This window comes from Rhineura floridana, chromosome 6 (assembly GCF_030035675.1).
Source record: "Rhineura floridana isolate rRhiFlo1 chromosome 6, rRhiFlo1.hap2, whole genome shotgun sequence".
NCBI lineage: Eukaryota > Metazoa > Chordata > Lepidosauria > Squamata > Rhineuridae > Rhineura > Rhineura floridana.
In genome coordinates this window covers 151340294-151365251 of record NC_084485.1, presented here as the reverse complement: position 1 = coordinate 151365251, position 24958 = coordinate 151340294, and the positions used below count along the sequence as shown (strand labels likewise).

General features: G+C 41.9%; 2 protein-coding genes across 8 annotated transcripts in view; one reads left to right on the top strand and one right to left on the bottom strand.

Moving 5' to 3' along the window:
• SERPINC1 (serpin family C member 1) overlaps nucleotides 1–19999 on the top strand; it is a 211240-nt gene extending 191241 nt beyond the window's left edge. Inside the window, exons 1-9 of one of the 7 annotated variants that reach the window (XR_009763638.1) lie at nucleotides 2248–2348; nucleotides 2469–2531; nucleotides 7427–7805; nucleotides 9246–9461; nucleotides 10345–10482; nucleotides 12198–12591; nucleotides 14173–14237; nucleotides 15396–15624; nucleotides 18803–19999. Coding sequence is in view for 6 of the 7 variants with exons in the window: in XM_061634155.1 (XP_061490139.1) it covers nucleotides 2500–2531; nucleotides 7427–7805; nucleotides 9246–9461; nucleotides 10345–10482; nucleotides 12198–12591; nucleotides 14173–14237; nucleotides 15396–15569 (1398 nt within the window). In the remaining variant the exon portion in view is untranslated. The other 6 variants (XM_061634157.1, XM_061634153.1, XM_061634156.1 and 3 more) reach the window with 6 other exon arrangements.
• The window catches only part of ZBTB37 (zinc finger and BTB domain containing 37), a 37960-nt gene continuing 28096 nt past the window's right edge, over nucleotides 15095–24958 (bottom strand). Inside the window, exon 5 of the transcript XR_009763637.1 lies at nucleotides 15095–15137. The gene's annotated coding sequence lies outside the window, so the exon portion shown is untranslated. The remainder of the gene's footprint in view (nucleotides 15138–24958) is intronic.

The following is a 24958-nucleotide window of genomic DNA, read 5'->3' as shown; positions in this document are numbered from 1 at the left end:
ACTAATTACAGCAGGCCTCACATGGTTCTACCATGTCCTTGGGGTCAAAGTAATAGCCCCCGGACAATTCTGAAGAGCTTCACTGGGTGACAAATTGATGATTTGATAGTGGCAGCAAAATATTGTTTTTTTGCTGCCCTCACTGCTCCTAAATACAGCTTACCCTAGGCACTTACCAGTGTATAATTGCATCCACCAGGAGTTCGTCTCCATCTGCACTCAAGCCGTCTCCTATATTGTTTCATCACTCTCAGCTCTGGGGTATACCATGGAGCCGTACAAGCTCTACACAGGAGAGGGCGCTCAGGAGCAATCATGTTAACCATCCGGGTCATTTCTGTATTTCACAGTTCAACCAGGGTTTCAACAGGAGCGCCAGCCCTATCAGCCGGAAAACTCCCCAGAGCCCTTTGGAAACCATCCGGATCCATTAGTCTCTGGGGGCGGACCACCCTTGCAGAGGGGAAAAGCCACTGTAAGTCTAAACTTCAGCAAGCAGTGATCTGTCCATGACAGAGGGACTGATGTAAGGCCCCCCACATTCAGATCACCATCTCCTTGTCCAGTTGTAAAAACCAAGTCTAGAGTATGCATGTGTTGGGCCAATGGCACGTTGGGACAGTCCCATGGTTGTCATGAAAACCATGAAATCCTGAGCCGCCCCGGATAAGGTGGCCTCAGCATGGATGTTGACATCCCCCAGAACCAACAGTTTGGGGGATCTCAACAGTACACCAAAGACCACCTCCATCAGCTCAGCTAGGGAGTCTGTTGGGCAGCGTGGTGGGCAATACACCAACAGAATCCCAGTCTGTCCCACTGACCCAACACAAGGTGCAAACACTCCAGACCAGTAGTCACATGGATAGGGTGCTTGCAGAGGGAAATGGACCTCCTATAGAGCACAGCAACCCTCCCCGACCCTCAGGTCTACCCTGATACTGAACCAGGTACCCTGGTGGACATAGCTGGGAGAAACTGACTCCTCCCTGCTCACCCACCCAGGTCTCGGTTATACATGCCAGATCAGCTGTCTCATCCACAATTAAATCATGAATGAGGGAGATCTTATTATGCACTGATCTGGCGTTTAGGAGCAGCATCCAGAGGTCTGAGAGCTGGCTGATAGGGCAAACAACAAACTTGTGGGTGTGGGGAAGACCAGAACAAGGCACAGTCTTTAACTGCCTGGGCCGCATTCCCCTTACCTGGCAAATCCTCCTCACAATGCCATATCTTCCTCTACCCGTCACTACACTAATTGGGGGCCCCTCAAGTTTCCCCGCTTGGCTCAGAGTCCTCTCTCCCAGGCACATAACTCAAGACCCGCAAGTCCCACAAAAAGCCAAGGAATCTACAAAGCAGGAGCCACCTTGGCCAGCCAGCTTATGTATCCCCTCCAGTTGAAATAGGCAACAGAGGCAGGCCCTATGTAAATATCTTTGCCCACTCTTCTTCCCACCCGTCATTGAGCTGTTCCCATCCTGCTCCCCACAGTTGTATTGTTACATCTCCAGGTGCTGATCCCAGATTCCCAGCAAGATGTGTTTTTATGAAAGAGTTTCAGGAAGTACCATCGTTCTGATCAACATTTTTGTGGGTGCATGACAGTGCTCACTGGTACCAAGTGCCATCACCTCTTTTTTTGCTGCCCATGGCAACCATTTTGTGTGCCCATGGCACTTTTATCAAGATATGGGTACCAGCACATCTTTGACCAAAAAAAGAATTGGTTCTAATCTTAGTGCCCCTAAAAAGCAGGCTAGCTGAGTGCTCCCTTCCTTGTTCTTTTTCATCCTGATGACCCTCACTTTGACTCTGCAGGAGCCATCATTAAGATGCCCTGCCTGTTGGCTGTGAAAGATCATGGCTGTGAAAGAGGAGAGTTTGCTTGCGAAATTACTTTCAGGAAAAATGACTTTGGTCTGCAGTCGCCTTCATCTAGTATTATGTTGGGTTAGTGATTTGTATTGTATTTTCAAGAAAATGAATAAAAAATAATTTAAGAATGAAAGAAAAGGAAACTACTTTTCCCCGCTCTTGCTTCTGTCCACTGTCTCCGCAGTTTGGTATGTGCAACATATATTGAAACATTCCCTCATTGAGTTGAACATTAAATCTCCTCTCAGATCAAACATTGCTTTGCCCCACTCTTTGTTTAACCTCCTTCAACCAGTTGTTAGCCTTTGACCTCCATGGCCTTCCCTTCCCTCCCCTCTCTTTGTTTTGGCTCTGACTGAGAGTAGAAGGAAAACTCTTACTGACTGGGATGAACTTTGTCTAGAGCACGCAAACTAGCCATTTGTTCATCCTGCCTTAAGAGGAGAGAAAGCCCCAGGAAGTTGGAGGTAAGAGATCCCAGCTCTTTGGGGGGCAGGGGTGAGTCAGAAACAGCGGTAGAGTTTGGTGTACCATTAAAAGACAGCAAATAGTCAACTATTCAGTATCTTGTTATATCCTTCCCTCAGTGAGACAGCCATTTGGATTTTCTGCATCAAAATGTCTTCAGCTGCCTTTGTTGTTTTAAAAAGGTGAGTATGGGAGAACATGATAGACGTATATAACAGTATGTTTGTTGTGGATAAAGACATTTTTTTCTCCCTCATAATACTAGAATCCAGGGCCATCCAATGAAGCTGTGAATGATTCAGGACAGACAAAAGAAGGTACTTCTTGATACAATGCATAATTAAACTCTGGAAGCCGTTATGACAAAAATGTGGCCATCAGCTTGGGTGGTTTTAAAAGGGGAACAGACAAATTCATAGTGGATAAGACAATCATAGGCTACTAGCCATGATGGCTCTATTACCTCCATGATCAAAAGCAGTATCTTAGACCCTGGACTTAAAGCACTTAAAAAAAAAAAGATCATTGCATGTATTACTTCAGTTGTGCCGCATGCAGTTAACATTCCCCTTCTCTTTTCACCCCCCCCATGCTTTACAACTGCTACTGTGTTGCTAACATGTTAGAACAAATAAACATTTTGCTAATTCTGGTAAATATATACTGAGCATGTGCAATTACACATTTCAAACTCTTAAATTTTAGCACCATCATTACAGGAGTTTGCTTCTGCTGACCTGCTGATAAAACACAGTTACTTGGGAATAAGCACCATTTTATAGAAAAGCATATTTTTGAAGTAAAAATAAAATGGGCATCTGTAACCATGTAACTCCCAACTATAAATTAAAAAAAAAGATAAGAAAGGATGCTGCAGCAACCAGCATCAGCCTCAATGATTAAACATTGAAGTGATAGGGAAGCCACTTCAGGTTAAGCTCAAAGGAGAGAATGCAGGTGTAATGTGGCAATGCCATGGGTTTTGACAGACAGTTAACTGGTACAGGAGGTTACTTACACATCCAGGTCTAGAGAGGCAGGGAAAGGAACATGGAATGGTCCTATCAGAGTAAGATAGGATGCCCAAGACAAGGATGGACGGACAGAATGAACAGGCTGACATGTTACTGGATGCTGAACAGGGTACCACATTCCAAGAGTTAACTAGGAACAGTAGGGTTGACAGATCAGAAGCAGCCCAAGCCGTGAGATTTCGGGGGCGACCCCAAGTGATGTTGCAGGCAGGCCTGAGTGATGTCATTAAGCATGATACATTAAGCATCAACCACAGTTGCTTGGCACATACAATTCAAACAAAAACATTTCTCTAATTGAAAATTAAGATAGAAATCTTAGCTAAAAGATGGGGCCTTGGCAGGGAACATTAAACTAGCCAATTTATTTCTGGCAAAAAGGGTTTAAGTGCCCTCAGGCCAGGCCAGTCACAAGAAGGCCATTGTAGGAAAAAAGGAGCCTAGTGTTGTGGAACTCTGGAGTAAAGATGGATGCCCCCGAAGGCTGCAATTCTAAACACACTTACTAAGGAACTAAGCCCAATAGAACTCAATAGGACTTACTTCTCAGTAGATACGGTTTGGATTGTGTTGTTGGTAAAGCTTGACTAGGGATCCTCTGCAAAGATATCCAAGCAGGGTTGGCAACCCCCTGCCTGGAATGCCCTGCCCCTACCTTTTAACATGGCTGCTCCAAATTTCTTTACAGATTTGACCCTTCACTTCAGAAAGAAGTGATCTGAAAAATCGGAAATAGGTCTGAGAAATGAGTAAGAGTAAGAAGATTCTCTACTCTTTTCTGTCCACCCTGTGGGCTACTATAAACTCACTCTAACAGCCAACCCAATTCCAGTGCATAATAATTGACAAAGAGAAAACACACAAGGTTTGGTCTATCTTCACAGATTGGGAACAACAATAATTGCAGCCACTCTGCCCAGTATGTGAATTCTCTTTTACCGCTATTGGGCAAGAAACAGACAGTCATGCAAACAACAAGGTGCATCATCATGGGCAGAAGGGAGTTGGGCAGAGTGCATGGATGAAAGAGAGTGAGGTTAAAGGTGAATGAAATGCAAATAAAAAAGGAAAAACAAAAGACAGTGATATTTCCTAAATGCAATGCCATACCAACCACAAGATTCCTATGAGTATGACAGAAAACTCAGCATCCCACAACCAGTCAGGGTTCCCAACCGAAAACCAAAACTAAAAAAATCTGGCAGCCAGTCAGTCAAGGTCACAAAAAAACCCATGGAGCACAGCCTGACCCGGGGGCTGTAGTTAGTGCAGAAGCTGTGTCACGATTGCTGACATGAATGAGACCCTGGCAACACATAATACCTCTGCTCTGAAATCTGCAGTGGTTGCTGAATTGCTACCAGGCCAAGTTCAAGGTGTGCTTTCCATGTTACGGATGCCACATAGTACTACTACTGCTCTTGTAAGAAATTGATCCTTTAGTGTGGCAGCACCAGTGCTTTGGAACTCCCTGCCTATTGACATTAGCATGTCCCTTCATTGTACTCTTTGCAGCACCTGCTAAAAACATGTTTGTTTAGTCTACCCATGCATGTAGAAGCTGTTTTTTATCTGTTTTTAACTCATTGTTAGTTTTATTTTGAATATTTTTAAATACCTGTTTTTAACTGTTTTCCCCAATCATTTTATTGTTTTAATTCTAATTGTAAACCGTTTTGAGATTTTTTTTCTTACAATAAAGCAGTATATAAATGTTGTAAATAAAATACATAAATAAATTTTAGAGCCACTGTGGCCCTTGGGTCTTTTACCATTTTTAGGAAAAGAGGAATCTGTTTTATACCAACTCAGGCGATTTGGTGCCATCTAGCTGAGTACTGATTACATGGACTAGCATTGGCTGTCCAGGATTCCAGGCAATAGTCCTACCATTGAGCTACAACCCTTCCCCTGTTTAAAGAAAATCTTTTAAAATTGTTATTTCAATTCAGTAATGAATGCACATCATAACTAGGCCACACTATTCATTGAAAGCACATTCAACACATATTTGAAGCACATGAATCACAGCACATAATAATGGGAACTGTAGTTTATTAAGGGTGGTGGGAACAATAACTGTGAGGGGGAAACTACACTTCCCAGGATTCTTTAGGAGAAGTCATGTGCTTTAAATGCAAGTTGGAGGTGCTTTAAATGTATTGTGTGGATCTACTTAATAAACTTTGCCTGCATGTAAATCATTTTAATTAATTTTTTAAAATGAAAATGAGCTATAACGTTTACTGGGTGACCATGGGCTACTCACCATCTCTCAGCCTAATCTGCGCCTCAGGATGAAAACAACAAAGGGGAATAATGACCATCCCAAGGAAGAAGGGCACACTTAAAATGTAGAGGAAATAATTATGTACAACCATAGTGTGAAATCAGATATTTATTGGGACATAGTATGAAGAAATATTTATATAAGCACGGCTATCAAATATGTTTATTATTTACACAACCTGCAAAGATATTTATATTGCAATCCTACATTTGTTTACTTGCTCCCAATGTATTCAATGGGGCTTACTCAAACAGGGAAGTGTGCACAGAAATATAACTTCAAGTGATAATGAACTTCATTCACTCATCCCAAAATTCAGAACCATGCCACTTTAGGCTGTTTTGCAACTGTTTACAATTGTTTTTATCATCATTGGATTTTAAAGGGATTTATTTCTTATTGTGAGCTGCCTTGGTTTCCAGTCTGCAACCCTACCTCAAAGGGTTGTTGGAAAGGCTTCATATACACAGTCACACTGGAGATGTAAAAATACATACACCTCATATAATATTTTATTGTCAAAACCAGTTGGTTATCGCAAAACATTAAAAAACACACCAGTATTAGTTTCCAACATAATTAAAGCAGTGATACTTAAGTAAACCCTGCCTAAACTGCTTTAAAATGTAGGATTGACGGGGGAAAGATTTACAGCACAAACACAATCCTTTGCTATGTTCACTCAATTGAAGTTCCATCAATTTACAGCACAATCCTAACCATGTCTACTCAACAGTAAGTCCTATTTAATTTAATGGGTATGTGGGATTAGCATTGCGGTTTTACTCCCAGAAAAGCATGTACTGGATTAAAGCTTCATATTGGGAAGGTTTTCAACAGCCCAGAAAAATTTAAACTTGTTGGACTCCTGCACTCAAGAAAGAAAAAGATGGAAAGCTATATGCTCACTCAATTTATGAGATATTCAGATAAGCGGGGGGGAGTTTTCTGACTTGCAAATAGGTCTAGCTACTGCCTTGTCAATCACAACTCTGACTTCCCTTATGGCTACAAACCTGAAAGGGCAGGATTAGAGCAGCCAGCTATGAGCTCATTTAACTGAAGTTGCGGGGGGCGAGCAGCTGACATTTTGGTGTATATCTTGTGAACCAGACCACCTAGAAATTTAATTTTTTTTAAATGAAAGCTGAGAGTCTGACGATTAAGGTGACTCACTTGGAGACCCAGCGAGCACCCAAAAAATCCGGGGTCTCTGGCCAAAATCCTGGAGACCTGGCAACCCTAAGGAACAGGGTAGTGAACATTACCACTGAGTCACAGTCACAATCCTAGTGGGTTATACACAGGGCTCATTAGTATAACTTGCTGTACAAAAATGGCCTCTTGTAACCAGGTGGACTTGCCATTTATTTATTTGGGATGGCAGCAAAAGTAGCAGTAGCAATAGGAAAGAGGGATGCCAACCTTGGTCAGTGCCTCCAAATGTTTTGCTTGCTCTCTCTCTGAGGGCCGAATTGGACAAGCAAAGCTTCACCTATATTAGGGGACATTTAGCATCTAGAGGCACTTGGCCCAAACCTGCTGCCTTGGCCTTCACTCTGTTGCCAGCCTTGAAGCAAGAGAGTCTGCCAGCTATAAAAGGAAAACCAGTTGCTCTCTATTTTCTTCTGCTAAGATATGTTGTGTTTGGCTGTTTCAGCAGGAAGTGAGTTGTTTATGTGTATGCATGTTCATTTCCGTTTGAGAACGATGCATCTCTTTATATCCAGTCTGTTCCCCATCTTGCTCACAGGAAGATGCAGCTCCTATTACTATTTCTCAGCTGCATGTTGTCTGCTTTAGCAGCACAGCACCGCTTAGTGGAGGATGTATGTACTGCCAAGCCAAAGGACATCCCTGTAAATCCAATTTGCATCTACCGCAACCCTGAGAAGAAGCCCCAAGAGACTGCAGACTCTGGGCCTGTTCGGGAGAAAACCCCCAGTTTTACCAACCCGCGTGTCTGGGAGTTGTCCAAGGCCAATTCTCGCTTTGCTGCTCTCTTCTACAAGAATCTGACCAACTCCAAGAACGGCAATGAGAATATCTTCATGTCTCCATTGAGCATCTCCACAGCCTTTGCCATGACTAAGCTGGGGGCCTGTGGCAACACCCTCCAGCAGCTAATGACGGTAATATAAGGGCTGGACTGTGTTTGGACATCCTTGCTGTTTAAGAGTGAACTGGAGTTTTCCTTTTGGAGGACTCACCTCTTTCTACTGTAAGCAGGGCTTGTTAATATTTCCTCACAAATCTTTCCTTTGTGAGTGTATTAGTTCAGTTTGTTTAGAACCACAAAGCATTCTCATAATTCATAATCACCTAAGACTTCACATTTGATAGAATAAATATACTGTTAATCTTTTCCACTGCTACTGAAAATATTGCTCTCTGTATGTTGTGTATTTGTCCTAGTCTGACAATCGGTACATTTCTTATCAAAATTACTTGTGTTAGCAAACCTGATATACAGTCCAGATAGGATCACTTCCCCCTCTATGTCTGTATGTACAAATTCTGAAAATCTCAATCACAGGCTTTAATTTACCAACAACAACAGTTTCTCATCCTTATGGCTATAAATCACAGTGATTTGTTTGGAATGTTAGGTACAAATCAGGAAAACTGCTATATAATTATCTGGGGCCCAGTATATCTCTGCACTAGGAGCTCTGCTGTGCTCTTACTCAGTTCCTGTTCATTTCAAAGGGGCTTGCCCAGGAGAACTTCCAGGTGGCTGATGCCTTCCTTACCTCTTCCGACAACATACATTGAGTAGTCTCATACTCCCCACCCAAAGATACATGGGAAAGATGGTTCTTTTTAAAGCAAATAAATATATAACACCTTAAAGATTAAGAGTTCTCCCAGACTGTCAGCATTTAGCTGGAGGGATTCCAGTGAATACTAGAACTTTAGGTTGGTGCAATTAAAGTGGATTGAATGGGTCTGTCATCCTACCACAAGAAATCCACTTTTTGTAGTTAGGAAAGTGAGAGGGAAAGATGTGTAAACACTCTGCAAGCAAATCAAGATGAATGCTCATTGTCATGTTACCATCCCGTAAACCAATCAGAACGAATGCTCAATAAAGATGGGACATAGTTTAACCGTAAGCTTTGTGCAAGTAAATCAGGCTGAATGCAGAATTAGCAGGTCATCTGAAGGAGCAGTAACAAATGAATTATATGCTTTGATACATTATAGCCCGCTTCATCAGATGTACTCCTTTGGAAATTGTTAACAATGGGAAGTAGTTATTCACTGTAAATGTGTTAATCACAGTTAGTTTTCAGAGTCCATTTGGAAATCCCTTTCTTGGCTAAGCTAGATTTCCAGCACATCAGGCTTCCAACAATGGCTCCAGCTTCTTAAAAAAGATTTTTTTTAAAAAAGTGCAACTTTGTGTATAATCATACCCTTTGCTGTTCAAGTGACTCAGTGAGGTTGGCCATGTAGCTCTTGTAGCCAAGACACTGCAGCATGTTCAAGTTCCTGAGGTGCACAGACAGACATCAGCCACCTTTCTGGCCTAGTCTCCAATTCCTGTTCTCATTGCTCTGTTTCTCCAGGTTTTTCAGTTTGACACCATTTCAGAAAAGACATCGGATCAGATCCACTTCTTCTTTGCCAAACTGAACTGCCGACTTTACAAGAAAGTCAACAAATCTTCAGAGTTGGTGTCAGCCAACCGCCTCTTTGGGGAGAAGTCCCTGGACTTCAATGAAACCTATCAGAATATTAGTGAGGTGGTTTATGGAGCTAAACTCTGGCCGTTGAACTTCAAAGTGAGTCATAAATGTGCTGGTGCTATTAAGGAGTTGTGAATATACTTCTGAAGTAGCTCTCATTGTCTCACGTATTTCTGACTGAAGAATGCCTACTGATGAACATCAAGTAGGAGTTAATGCAGGAGTTTTGTTTTTTTGTTTTTGCTACTGGTAGGGAGCTTAGGTTGCCCCCACCTTTGCTCCCCAAAGGACACACACATCCTTCTCTCAATCTAGAGCTGAGTGCCTCTTCTGCTTTGCCTCTCCTTCCATGCATAAGTTGGGCTGACCTTTTTTCAAGCACTTTGCAAGTTTATTTGATTACGAATCTGTTCAATACTAATGTTTTCTAGTTCTAGTGATGTTTCTGGATGTGGTCTAGCTCTAGGGTTGCCTGTGTATGTGCAGCTCATTTATAAATGCAGCCACCTCCACTACAGCATTAGCGTACACGTGAATGCTACTTATAACATAGCAACTACTTTTTTTCTTGCATTTTTCAATTCTGCCACCTGGCCAAGAAGATAAATTTTATTGGCCTGTAAAATTTTGGCTGGCTGGCGACTCTTTGATCAGTTCTTAGACACATGGCCAACCACCTATTTTTCCCAAATAGGCTGATGGTACTGTCTCTTCCAGTTCTCTATACAGAAGAATGCTGCCCCTCACTGTAAAACTCAGGTGTTGAGAGACCATACTGAAGGGTTGCTGTTGAAAAATTGCACTAGCGCTGGAATAAAATAGAAAGTAGAATGTCTAAATATGTTGTCTGGCAGAATGTCAGATTTCACAAAGCTTGACCTACTGTACCTTGTGATTGCATTCCTCGCATTATTTTGTTGTTGTATTCCTGTTCTTTCAGTGAGGTTTGAAAATTAGCCTTTTCTGTTTCCTGTTTCAGGAGAAGCCAGAATTATCTAGGGCACTCATTAATGATTGGGTGGCAAATAAAACAGAGAAACGCATCATGGATGTGATCCCAGAAGGAGGCATTGACGACTTCACCGTTTTAGTACTAGTCAACACTATTTACTTTAAGGTATGGAAAGTCTACCATAGAGAGAACCTGAATAAATGAAAGGTGGATTAACACTCACTCACAGAAGGCAGGGGAGATGCTAGTGGTATGAGAAAATCATTTTGTAAAAAACCCCACAAGCTTAGCTATATTCCTTACAGCAAAGTGGCAGTGTGGCAACCATGCCCAATAAGCAAGAGGTCCATGTCAGGAATATCCCATGGCTGCAGAAGAGGGGAATGAGAGATCACATAAAAACAGCCTGCTGCATCGGGCTCATCTAGTCCAGCATCCTGTCCTCACAGTGGTCAAGCAGATGCCCCCAAGGGAAGCCCACAAGGACCTGAGCACAACACCACTCTCCCCTCCTGTGGTTTCCAGGAACTGGCATTCAGAAGCAGACTGCCTCCAACAGTGGAGGCAGAACATATCCATCAGGGTTAGTAGCCATTGATAGCATTATAAATTTGTCTAATCCTCTTTTAGAGCCATCTACTGCTTGTTTGTCTGCTCAGCCTTCCAAGGCATTATTGTAAACATCAGTGGGAATAATAATAATAATAATAATAAATTTATTAGTCGCCCATCTGGCTGGATGTCCAGCCACTCTGGGCGACGTACAAGATAAAAAACAATACATTAAAACGTTAAAATTTAAAACCATAACAGTAAAAACCTAACCCACCCCCAAAGCCTGCCTGAAGAGCCAGGTCTTCAAGGCCTGGCGGAAGCTTATCATAGAAGGGGCATGGCGGAGATCATTTGGGAGAGAGTTCCACAGGGTGGGGGCCACTATTGAAAAAGCCGTCTCTCTAGTCCTCACCAGTCTAGCTGTTTTAACCGGTGGGATCGAGAGAAGGTCTTCTGAGGCTGATCTTGTTGAGTGGTATCCCTGACGATGCTGGAGGCGCTCCTTCAGATAGACTGGGCTAAAACCGTATAGGGTTTTAAAGGTCAAAACCAACACCTTGAATTGGGCCCGGTAAACAACCGGTAGTCAGTGCAACTCCTTCAGCACTGGAGTGATGTGATGTTGCCGGTGGCTGCCCTTAATCAGACGAGCCGCCGCATTCTGTACCAGTTGCAGCTTCCGAACCGTTTTCAAGGGTAACCCCACGTAGACCGCATTACAGTAATCTAGGCGAGAGGTGACCAGGGCATGTACTACCAGTGGGAGCAGATGGTTGGAAAGGTAGGGGCGTAGCCTCCGTATCAGATGGAGTTGATACAGCGCCGCGCAGCTCACAGCCGAGACTTGAGCTTCCATGGTTAGCTGGGAGTCAAGAATGACCCCCAGGCTGCGGACCTGGTCTTTCAGGGGCAGTCGTACCCCATTGAGCACCAGGTCCACATCCCCCAGCCTTCCCTTGTCTCCCACAAACAGTACCTCGGTTTTGTCAGGGTTCAGCTTCAGTTTATTCCTTCCCATCCAGCCACTCACCGACTCCAGGCACTTGGACAGGGTTTCTACAGCCAACCTGCGAGATAAACAGTTTACGTGTCCAAATCCTGTTTCTGTTATGATCCCTTTTCAAAGGGCCTACATTCGAGCCCTCCCAACATGAATTAGTTACCTCTTAACCTGCCTTATTCACCATCTTGTACTCAGTAGTTTAAAAAAGGTGGGATTTTCTCTACAAGTCCCAATCTAAGTGAGAAGTGAATTGCACTGGACAGTCCAGATATCTGGCAGTGTCTTGCTGATTGTCCTCTTTATTTTTGATGCATTGACCCAGGGCCACTGGAAATCAAAGTTCCATCTTGAAAACACGAAGGTGGAGACGTTTTTCAGAGATGCATCTGAGCCCTGCCAGGTGCCAATGATGTATCAGGAAGCCATGTTCCGCTACGCTTCCATCTCAAGCTCCAAAGTGCAGGTGCTGGAGTTGCCCTACAAAGGAGATGATATTACTATGGTGCTCATCCTGCCCTTTACAAATACACGCCTGGCGCAAGTGGAACAGGAGTTTAATGCAGAGAAGTTGGAAGGCTGGCTTAGTTTCCTGAAAGATGTCTCCATCTCAGTACATCTGCCCCGTTTTCGGATAGAAGACAGCTTCAGCCTGAAGGAGAAGCTGCAACAAATGGGATTGACAGACATCTTCAGCCCTGAACATGCTAGCTTGCCAGGTCAGTGCTGAAAGGCTGCTGTGCTTGGAGAGAAGCTAGAATACTTGTCTACCCGTAGTTAGCCACCCTCAGCTTTTTATTTTTCATAATTTTCATGCATAGAAACTAGCATCTAGTTAAAACAAATATTAATTTGTTTAAGCCTGCATACTCTTCCGTATTCAGAAGTTAACCACTTGGATTCCTCAGATCCTCATATCTGATTTCAAAACATAAAAACAAGTTTCTAGATCTCCTAGTTGTAAAGACACGTTGACATGGCCATGCTTGTTCTCAGGTGGTTTACCTGTACCACTAATCTTGCTGCTACACTGATGCTGTCTTAACAAATCCAGAACTTTCAAATTATAAAGTCTGGGTTCAAAATAATATCCAGTTTTAACAAACATATGTAAAATTTTGCTTATATGCTGTTGACTCCCCTCCCCCCCCCATACACCTCAAGCACACACAGTTTACTTTGGCCCTGGGCCAATTACCATGAGAGGAAAAATAAAAGTAGCCTCTGGATTTTCTAAAAATGTACAAGTTTCTTATTTATATTCATGAAAAAGTGAAATAAAAACTCGTAAGAACAGTCCAAATTACTCAAATAAATGTCATACAACTGTGCCCTTTTTGCACAGGTTTAAGAAGTCCACCACCCCAGGTCTATCTGTGTATCTGGTAGATAAAATGATGGACTTCTCCTGAAACTCCTGTAGGCCACTGTATAGTTTATATGATCTATCAGTTTAGACTAGGGTTGGCCTCCAAGAGGTCTTTTGTATCTTTAAAAGTTGTGGAGGGGGAATTCCACCTTGTGGTTTTTCCCATTACAGAGTCCTGAAACTCCTGTAGGCCACTGTATAGTTTATATGATCTATCAGTTTAGACTAGGGTTGGCCTCCAAGAGGTCTTCTGTATCTTTAAAAGTTGTGGAGGGGGAATTCCACCTTGTGGTTTTTCCCATTACAGAGTTGCAAGAACACTTGCACTTGGCTGACTTTCTCTTCTCCTAAAGATACAGGATCAGTCTCAGGCCCTGAGCCTGGCAACCCTAGTTTAGACCATCAACACACATACAACCTCCAAGGTCCAATCCAGAGATCCAGTTTCTGCTGCTCTGAGTTGGGGGATAGAAGCTCACTGCCACATCTGGAGGGCATTCTAGCCACTGCCCTTTCTGGACCTTCCCCTGCATTTCTTTTGTTATAACTGGTTCTGCAATTCAATTAGTTTCAGCCAGGTTTGTGATGCTGTAGGAAAACCCAGTGGCTGCAGTCTCTGCCTATGCATGCACACACACACTCAGTGCTCACTCTTTGCATCCTCTCCACAGCTTCTCATGCCATACACGAAGCAGTGCTTGACCTAAGTCATCTCCAGGAAGTCTATATTTGTTTTACAAGCTTCCAGGCAAGTGTGTTTTGCAAGTGCTTTCTAGAGAACTTTGCTCCTCAACTGAATGTTAGCAATTTCTCTCCAGAATCAATGATTAGTAGTTACATCATAAACTTCTGTGGCCTTCTGCTTTATTCCTAAAGGCAGTTTGCGCTCCTTAAAATTACACTGTAATTTTACAGTCTTATCTTTTTTCAGGTATAGTTGTAGATGCCTGGAGAGATCTTTATGTATCAGAAGCTTTCCACAAAGCCTCCCTAGAGGTAAGCCAGGCTGGGCTTCCTTCCCTGCCTCTAGCACGTCCACCTCATTTTTGAAACATTTATTCATAAGATGAATTTAAAAATTCAGGTAGCCATGAAGCTGATCACAGTTCATCTTGGAGAACTCCAGAATATGACCAGCAGTGAAGACTGCATAGCACTGGCAGAGCACAGTCATTTTGTATCAAATATTTTAATTATTTTTATCCCTCCCAGGGACTCAGTAGTGTGAGACATCTTCCAGTTAGACCACCTGGGCACCTCATCCCCTCCTTCGGGTCATGACATGACCTCCCCAGGCATTTGGATTAAAATATCTTACTACTTTCTCAATTGCCCTGCTCAGAGGAGACTTTATATGCAACCTACGTGCACTGTGGAAATGGGATTGCATCAGCCACTTGTGTTTTAGAGACCACATTAGAATAAAGGCCTATGGTTATAGAGAGCCCAACATATGTAATGTCCATTGCAGCCATCAGATGGGCCAAGAACCATCAAGAGAAATAGGACAGGTGCAATCTTGCATTGCTAGGCTCAAGAGTCAGCCTGAATAGCTTGATTGAGAAAGGTAACAAGGTAGTCCAGGATTCTTAAGCTGCCCCACATAATTGTTCCTTCCTTTACAATGTAAAAGATAAAGCAAAGTAATGGCTCAGTTAGTTTCACCCACTCCTCTTAGACGGGGAAAATGAAAACTAAAAAATGGAGTGGAACTACATTATTTTGTAATTAAATATGCTTGCTGATCAAACGTGTTTGTCAGTCAATCAGTTAAGCTTCCATAAGTTTGCACATCAGTAAAAACAATCGTTCTGAGGCAAGAAGTATACTTACTCTATTTTTGGATGCTAAACCTGTATTGCATTAGGTATTATCTTAGAAGAGACAGCCCCTCCACTGTAAAAGAAAAGATGATTGCCAGCTATAATTTTGATGAGCATATATAAATGAGCAGATTTTACAATCTGCTGCCCAATTAATCAGGAGCACTTATTTAATTAATTAATCTAGCCAGTTAATACATTAAACATGCACCCTAATTATGGTGCTCTCAAGAGAGGAGCACTGTTGAAGAAGAAAGCTCTTATTTCTATTGGTCTCCGGTGCTGTCATTCTTGAAAATGTGTTTCCTAAATTCTGTGTATGTTTTGGCAGGTGAATGAAGAAGGCAGCGAGGCAGCCGCTGTCACAGCAGTCTTGATCACGGGTCGTTCATTTCCTTTGAACAAACTTGTCTTCAATGCTAACAGACCCTTCTTGGTGCTCATACGGGAAGTTGCCATCAATTCCATCCTCTTCATGGGCAGAGTAGCCGATCCCTGCTCCTAACACTTAAGTTGTTTTCTAATGGTCCTTGTCCTGTTTCTAAACAGCTAATAAAAAGGTATCATTGCTGTATCTCTCTTGCAATGTAACATGGTCAGGAAACTATAGCCACCTAAGTGTCACCTTGCCAGAAATTCCTCTTACCTAACTGAGCAAATGCCTGCATTTCAATCCTGCTTCAACAGGACTTGCAGAAGAATTTGGAGAGATGGGTCTTTAAAAAAGGTCACCATCTGCCTCTGTTATGTGTGTTTATTCTAACCTTGATGCCTTCCTCTTGGCAACATTTCCCCATTCTTTGAAAACTGGAGTCTTGGGAAAATAAATTGCTCAAGGTAAAGAAACATAGGGTTACACATCTAACAGTATACTACGCACTCTTGCCTCTCTGGCAGTGTTTAGAGAGAGCAGCTTATTAACTGATGGTACCTTCCAGTGAACTCTTACCTTTAACATGGCAGATATTTCGGGAGGATAAATTATGGAGGTTTCCTCCCCCTCTCCCCCCATGCCATGGCCACTTTGTTCCTGAAAACTCAGGATGGTATGAGGTCTTGTTGGAAGCCAATCTCAAATGATGGCAGCTATACTAAATAAATGGTTGGATATGTAAATTCCAGTTCTAATGTGCTGGCTTCCATTGATGCAATAAAGATCTTAAGTCCCATGCATAAGTCTTGGTCACGGAGACAAGGGCTACCTATTAAAAAGAAAACAAAAAACACCCTGCCTACCTCCTGATGTGTACGGCAGTCAATCTGTGATCTTATTTCCACTATAAGAACAACCTATACTTACACCTCCAACAACTGAAATGAGTTCTACCTTGAATATGTGCAGCCTGAACCTATGCATGTTTCCTCAGAAGTGATTATCCTTTAGTCCAATGTGCCTTGCCTCCTTGTAATTGTGCCTTAGGGAGCTTCTTTGGTGGTTGTCACCATTGAAACCTATTGCTGAAGAGGATGGAACCTGCTGTTAGAAAATGTGCTTAGTTGTTTGTTAAAGGCCATGTTGGGGTGTTTGGATGAGCCTCTGCCACAGAAACCAGTAAATTACAGGGCTGAAGTCTATCTACTACTGTACAACCAGGAAGGGCAGCCTTGCATAACTTGTGATCCACCAAGGCAAACACAGGCCACTAGCCATATTTTGCTCAGTGCTTGTCAGCTTTCATGGTGGGCCACCGCACATAGCTAATAAGTTGCATTTGGCTTGGAGGGTCACAATGGGTAAACACATGAGGCATTACTAAAGCACAACCAAGCCACCATTGTGAAACTGAGCATGCTGAAAGTGGAATGATTTCTTGTCCACAAAGACCAATGAGGGACTCCAACAAGTAAAAAAAACTAGGGAAAACTTACTTTGGTTGACTAGTAACCTTCACGTGGGGACTGTTAAAGGACAGAGGTGCTGCATATGACTGTGGTCAAACAAAAAAGACAGTGCCCTCTAGCTTTGAGTATTAAACCATTTAATTCTCAAACCACTCACATGCATAACGTTTCTTTTACACAGTGTTAAAGAGGAAAATGCATTTGTTTTAAAATACAAACAGAATTTCAAGTATACATTTATAGAATTTTTCAGAGTCCTAACCAAGTTTCTAAGTTTTCATTCACATTATTTTTAAAGCTGTTCAACGAGAGCTTTTTTTTTTTGCTAAACTGCTTTAAATAAGTTTGTACAAGTTTTCACCATTCTGTTTTATTCTCCTCCTCGCTCTACTAAAAGATACACCCACTAAATAATGACCCTATTATCTCCCTTTTCTTTTCTCCCTCCATGTGCTTAGAGATCACTGGGAGAATAAAAGGATGCACAAGAACTGGGTTTTGGAAAATGCTAATTAAAAATAAATTGGGCTGTTCTGCTACCAATCATTTTCAAACAACTGGATCACATTTCAGCCTGCTGCAAATGTGAAGCACGGATTTTGTTCTTTGCAAATGCAAACCAATGCACCAGCACCAAATAGAGCAGCAGAACAGGAAATCTCAGAACTCCCAACAGAAATTCCATCTGCTTCAGATTCATAGAGCAATTGTTTTAAAGGGTATGCCAGGTGGTGGCTAATTTGTTTTAAAAAGGAAAAGCAATAACAAAGAAGATCAGGATATCTCTGGAACAAAGAAGACTTGAATATTTAATACTTTGGGGGTGGGGTGGGAACCAAAATCAGATGAGAGAATTCATCAATGACTGTGATCCATTCTGAATTGCACTATCCTCGATTCCCACAAGTGGGCATGTGTGTCACCATGTGAAATACCACTGAGTATCTACAATGTGCAATTCAGACAGATACTCCATTGGTGCTCTCATCTGTGATGTGGCCACATGCACAGCATATGGCTGTAATGCATGGGTTCAAGGTAGAAGAATAGCATCCTCAGGAGGCCTGTACCTTACAGGCACTCTCATTTTGTGTGAGCGGTAGCATTCAAGATGATGGCATCCTAACCCATAATATCCAATAAGAGCCAGCTTTCAGTTGGTCTCAGCAAGTATCCACCCAAGAAGAAATTTTTGAGGCAGAAGTTCAGGAGGAGATACATGTGGGTAAACCTAAAACCTACACGATTTTCAATACAATTTTGATCCCATGGCAGTTTAGCCCATCCCTCTTTAAAACCTGTGGCTTGGCTGATTTTTTTAAAACCACAGCTTGGCTTATGAGAACAAACAAAATGGTGTAGCCCACTTCACAAAAGCCACTTCATGCCAACTTTCCAGGTGCTATATATGGGCGATGCCCTGCATCTAGCTTTCACACTATTGAGTGTTGTGCATTTGCTGAGACAGGAGAGAGTGCACACAATGCCTTTGCCTCCTGAGATGGGGGAAACAGCAATGCCAGGCAATGCCAACATCATCACTACACATTTTCTATTCAAGACAACCCTTCTATGCGTAACAGCTAACAGTCACAGAGTTTAAAGTGCATATGGGAAGGAAAGGAGAAAGAAAGTGAGGGTGCTTAAATAACCTACTTAAAGTGCCACACTACTTTTGAAAGGTGATTTGCAAGAGATAACAGAAAAGCTGAGCTGTTATATGCATTTTGGAATACAGGTTTGCGTTTTCTTGTATTTGTCAGCTCTATAAAGCTATGTGAGTTTGTTTCACATCCAGGTCAGGGATTACAAGTATCACTAAGGGGGCACTCCACATTGCCCACTGAGCAAGCCCCCTGTACCTACCAGAACTTTGTGTTACACTCTATTTTGTAGGTCTCCAAGTGGCTCAGAGAATCCTCCCTATCAACAATGCTGCATGATAAAGAAGATAATCTAAAACTCACATTCTACAGCTTAAAGCCCAACATCTATTTTGGTATGGATTTTTCTGAGAATTTCTGGACTAATTTTTCTGTGACCTACAATTTATAACCATGTAATCTGCAAATGTAAACCTAGCGTGAGTATACTGAACTTGGAAGCACTGGCTTGGACACTGTTGGGCATGAGAAGAACCTCCTAGGACCGTGGTTCCCAAACTGTTTTCCCCATGGACCATTTAAAAATGGCTGAGGTTCTTGGCAGACCACTGAATGATTTTTCTGCCTGTTGTGGCAATTGTAACTCCATAGAATTTAAAATACAATATAAAAAAAATAAAAGTAGTAATAAAAATAGAATTAAAAATCAATGTGAATATTCAGTACAATGGATTTACTATCTCCCATCTTCAACCACAAATACACAAACATGCTGCAGACCACCTGAATGAAGTTTGTTGACCACAGTATGGGAACCCCTATCCTAGGAGAATTGACAACCAACAGAAAAAAAATATGAAAAACCATCCTGAAATAGTCACCTTTTGGATTAACTTCAAATTGAAAACAGTACTGAGAGAGAGAGAGAGAGAGAGATCTGAGCTCTTTGGTGGAATATACATACAAACATCATGAAATTCCAATTTACATTTGTAAATTGAATACAACAATCTGAAGTTTGTGCTTCAGATCAGGTTGCACCCTAGGTGGTAAAGAGCATGACAGCAAAGCCAGCAGCTGGAAAACAGGATCTTAGTTATGCATAGAGCAAGTAATAGCACCAGAGCAAGTAGTACAGAAATCTCTGCTAAGGTTTAGAGTCAGGATGCTGAGCAGACCTTCACTGCAAACATTCAGTGGTTACTAGAGCAATAACATGATGTCCAAAGTTCTTTACCTCCTAAGTGCAAAATGAGACATCATCAAAACCTGAAGTTGCCATCCAAGCCGGTGCCTCCCCTGCTCTCCCATTTGGTTCATAACCACACATTCTCTTTCTCAAAAACATCAGGGGAGACTTTGTATTGTTGCAGTTTGTTGTTTCTTTTTCCTGCAAAGAGCAAAAAATGTTCTAACTCTCTCTCTAAATGATGAGCTCTCTGAGACAAACAATACTGAAAATAAACAATAATTTATATCATAATCTAAATCTATGGTGTGGATGCATTTGCAATACTGTGTACAGTTCTGGTCGTCTTACACCAAAAAGTGTACTGTAGACCTGGAAAAGGTTCAGAAAAGGACAACCAATATGATCCAGGGATGGAGCAACTCCCCTATGAGGAAAGGTTACAGCATTTGAGGCTTTTTAGTTTAGAGAAAGGATAAGAGGTGACATGACAGAAGTGTACAAAATTATGCATGGCATGGAGAAGGTGGATTGGGAATAAGTTTTTCTCCCTCTCACATAACTCTAGAACTCATGGACATCCAATAAAGCTGAATGTTGGAAGATTCAGAACAGACAAAATAAAGTACTTCTTCACACAGCATATTGTTAAACTATGAAATTGGCAGTGATAGCCACCAACATGGATGGATTTAAAAGAGTATTAGACAAATTCATGGAGGATACAGCTATCATTAGCCAAGATAGCTATGCTCTGCCTCCATGGATGGAGGCAGTATGTTTCCAAATGCTAGTTGCTGGAAATCACTGGAGGTGAAAGTGCTCTTTGCATTCAGGTCCTACTTGTGGGCTTCCCATGGGCAAATGGTTGGCCACTGTAAGAACAGGATGTTGGACTAGATGGGCCATTGGCCTGATCCAGCAGGCTGTTCTTATATGTTTGAGGGGAGGGCAGGGCACAACATGATATTACCTGAAACTCAGCTGCCGTTGAAAACAGCATTCTGTGTATCCAGTTCCACATGTTCCCCCTCTTCCCCCCAACCTATATTAAAGAAATGTATGACACTTTTTTTTCATACACACAGATCCCACCCCCTAATGCCCCATGAAATGTACCATGTGATGAAGAACATGTATCTTATGGTCCCTAACAGAACATTTTTGGAGAGAGTACTCAGGAAAAAAAGGAATAAACCACAGCCATGCAAAGTCTTCTTTACGTTTTTGGAAAGAAAACAGTTCTGTGCTGAACACATGGGCCACAGTCTGCTGGGAAATCCTCCTGCAGAACCCCCACAGTAGTGCAGCTTCCCCTCACTTTAGTGGGACTTCTGCAGGAGGTCTGCCCAATCAGTTGTGCCCATGCTCAACTGCTCCCCCTTGAAGAGCTCTCCTGACATTTAAACCTGATTGAAAGTTTGGTTTATTACAATTCAGGTGAGATTAACAAACAGCAATACAAAGCCACATTGAATTTGAAAGCTCACTCCTGTTAATCTACATACATGATTATTCCTTATTCCCAGTACTCCTTGGGGGGGGGATGTGCCCACACCATCACCACTTGCCATTTCAGGTAGTTCTAATATTTGTATGTGGGTCTGAATCCTCATTCTGGAGATATTCAACTAATCTTTGTCTGGTGCAATTATCAGGTAATCAAGAACAGAAGTGCACCTCATGCCTTGCAAGGCATCACAAAAGAACAGCACCCTTACTAACCATCCCATTCACAAGTTCTGTTCAGAAGCAAAGTTTGGCAGCAAGAAACCAACAAATTCAGCCAGGAAGAAGCATAGAAACTTTCACCACAATAGTCATTTTCCTGGACCTATTGTTCTAGCAGAATAATGTTGCACACATCATACACTTTGCATTCCCAACTTTAAACAGTTCTCCACTACATTGCTTTCTTCTGCCTCTGACCCCAAATGCACAATAATCTTCTGGCAAAAGCTGAGCAAAGGGAACCCTGAAAGCTTGTTCAGTTAATTAGATCACACATTTTCTAGCTTTGCTTACTGAATGAGCACAAGATGCAAGGAGCTTCAATGCACAACACTAAAAAAAATTTCGGACCTCCTCATTTGTCACTACTGAATGTTAATGTAGTACACAAACCATTTTGTAGTCCATGCAATGCTTTCATCCAATTCACAAGTGCAAGAAATGTGAATTTCCGTTTTTAAAAAGTTACATATAACTGGTTTTGAAACCATCTACTTGCAGGGAACGCTCACAACACTGACTTGTCTACCACAGAAATGGGAGCTTCTCTCCCAATGCAAACAGCGGCTGTAGAGAGGAGCATCTGGTTTGGGACCATGATGGGGGCAAAGGGTTAAAGCCAACCTCCCACACAGTCCTGATCCAGATCACCCACCCACAACTGCTGCTATACATGTATGCAAGTTAATAATTGCACAAATGATGTTGTGTCTGTTTTGGCCCAGAGCCTCAATACATGACAAAGAATTTCTGGGGCATTTTGGAAGGAGCTCAACTAACATGGGGCACTCGCCAGGTCTGTTGGGTTCTACCATCGGCCCACGTTAATGGAAAGTGTGGTCTAGAACATATCCAACAATCTGCTATGGCTGTGTCTTGCAGGGCAAGATTAATAGCAGTAGATAAACAATCTTTTGGAGAAGTGTATCTGCCATCAGTGATATTCTTGAGAAATCTTTGCATTCCCCAGAACACAATTTGAAAACATGAGGGCCCTATTCCAGCTATAGTTGTGTTCAGCTTGAGACAGCAATTGGAGAATGTACATTCCCATTTGCATTGCAAACCAGATAGAGATGTCCACAGCCCCACACAGCGTGAACAGAAGTTGCATATGATACCTCCCACCTGAATGCGCATCTGCATCCAGCATTCATTAGACAATGTGCATGGAGAAGCTGCTCCTATATGCATCTTCTCCAATGCTTAATGAGGGCACAGTAGTTTAAAAAATCACGAACAGTTTGTCATGTTCAAAAACCTGAAATAACTCTGGTAAGATAAGCTGTCTATACCAAGTCAAACCATTGGACCACCAACCCCAGTACTTTGCATTTTGATTGGCAGCCATTCTTCAAGGTTTTAGCTGAGGTCATTTGAGTTCCTTCCAGCTAGAGAAGTTGGAGACAGAAGTTGGGAAATCATGCATTCTCCTACTAAACTATGGACTATATGCTGAAATGTCTCAAAAAGCAACACTGCATCATCATGGCAGGAATGTTAAGCATCACTATGCCAGAATCTATCAGCCATTTTAAATTATTTTGCTAAGAAAAAATACTTCTGTGGTATCTGGAGAAGGAAGAGAACATGAAGAGAAGGAAGAGAGCTTGAATATTCCTGAGGAAACTGTGCCTCCAAGTTTTTTAAAAAAATAATTCCTAGCATTACTAAAAAATCTCCACCCTTCTAATAAAAGTATGTATCAACTCACATATACAGCTTTTATGAGGACAGTGACTGTACAGATAATTTCTTTTATTCAAACAATAACTTGCTGAATTCTGAAGTGACACAACCATAAATTCTGTATGGATATATTCTGTATGGACAATAAAACTGACTCGATACAAACAATGTTTGTTTTACGCCTGTGTTTTACAATGGATGCAGTTGGCTTTTTGTTACATGTTTAGCAATGTGCTTAAAGGTTTTAGCTCGAGCTTTAAACCTTATGAATTCATCAGCAGAAGGTCTCCCTGTGCCAGTAATTCATTAAAATTATTTAATGGGATGGGTCTAAGACCTACTGAGCAGAAAAAATACACTTGGAATAGAACGTTTCAAATGTTTTCAAAAGTTACACTGCAAATGTAAACACTGTTCATATGGAAGTCTCCATCTTCACATACAAAATGGAAAAGCTCTGTCCCACCAAGCATTGTGTGGGTTCGAATTTCAATCTGTTCATTTTTGGGGAAAAAAGAACAAAAGTTTACTTGCAACCAGTACCATGCTCCAGCTTAGATTAAACATCATGACAACAACTGCAGTGAAAAACGCACATATTATTCAGAGCTGTTAGACGTGGAAACTATTGCTTTATACCATCACAGGAATTAACTCTCACTTATGCAAAAAGCCCATGATATCTGCAAAAGAAGGCTTGCCGGCAAGTTGACTTAGCATTGTATGCCAAGCAGTTTCTGTTTTTCCCTTGGAAAACAAGCATTAGCAGGGGAACTCCTTCAACGCAAGGGCCATGGATCCAAGAGAATACTCCTGATTTCTTTACACCAGCAATTAATGGATGTCTATACACCTAGCACATGCACTCCTGCAACAGAATGAAGAACAGGTGCACTCCTCAGAATAAGGAGTGAATGGCTCTTATTAGCAAGGGGGCACCTACATATTCAAAACTGTGCGTTCAGTTAGGAGGCCAAACTAAATTAGGAAATCACTGTAGGTTAAAAAAAATATTAGGCACACAGTGCAGCAGATTTTTAAAAATTTGTACATCTCCAATTGTGATATTGCAATGAGGTCACCAGTAAAACTACTTATGTCCTCATCTATTTGTTGTTGCATCAGTACCAATACTCTTTAAGTTAAAAGGCAAGGTTTAACTATGAATTTACTGCAGAACAGGAAAAAGAATAAAAATAGGCTTAATGTAATGCGCTGCTGCCTAAAGCCAATTTGCCAGTTGGGGGACAAGTATCTGCATTTTTCTGCTTCGCTGCAGGGGAGGGCCAGGACAGGTCATGCTGAGGCTCACATATTCTATCCAAGAACATCACACTGCACTGCTGAAACAGGCAGGGCATAGCCAGACATGTGACTCAAATAAATAATGGTAGGGTTGCTTGCCAGGAGGAATTCCAGCTCTGCCCATTTTGCGTTAAATTAAACCACTAAAGCAAGGCTCATGGAATCATGCTGGAATTTGCTATTGTGGGTTGTGCTGCAAAGGACCTTTTTGGGAATTGCTGATACCAACAATTCAAGCAGTCCCTGGACAAGCAAAAATAAAGGGGGGAGGAAGACTCCTCTATGCTAAAGGGAGAATTAAGTGAGATTGAATCCCATTTCTGCAATTCTGGCAGCATCTATGGGAGATAAAACAATTAATTTTAGAAACCTACACCCAAAAGTTGAATTTGAGCACAAAAGCCTTCACAGAGACGTTGCACAGTAGTTTCAAAATACCTCAATGTGTTTTCAAATACTACTACTGATATGAGTTGGCAAGCCCTGGAGTGTTTACCAGTTAAGTATGTTGCCTTGCTTGTCCGATTAAAGATG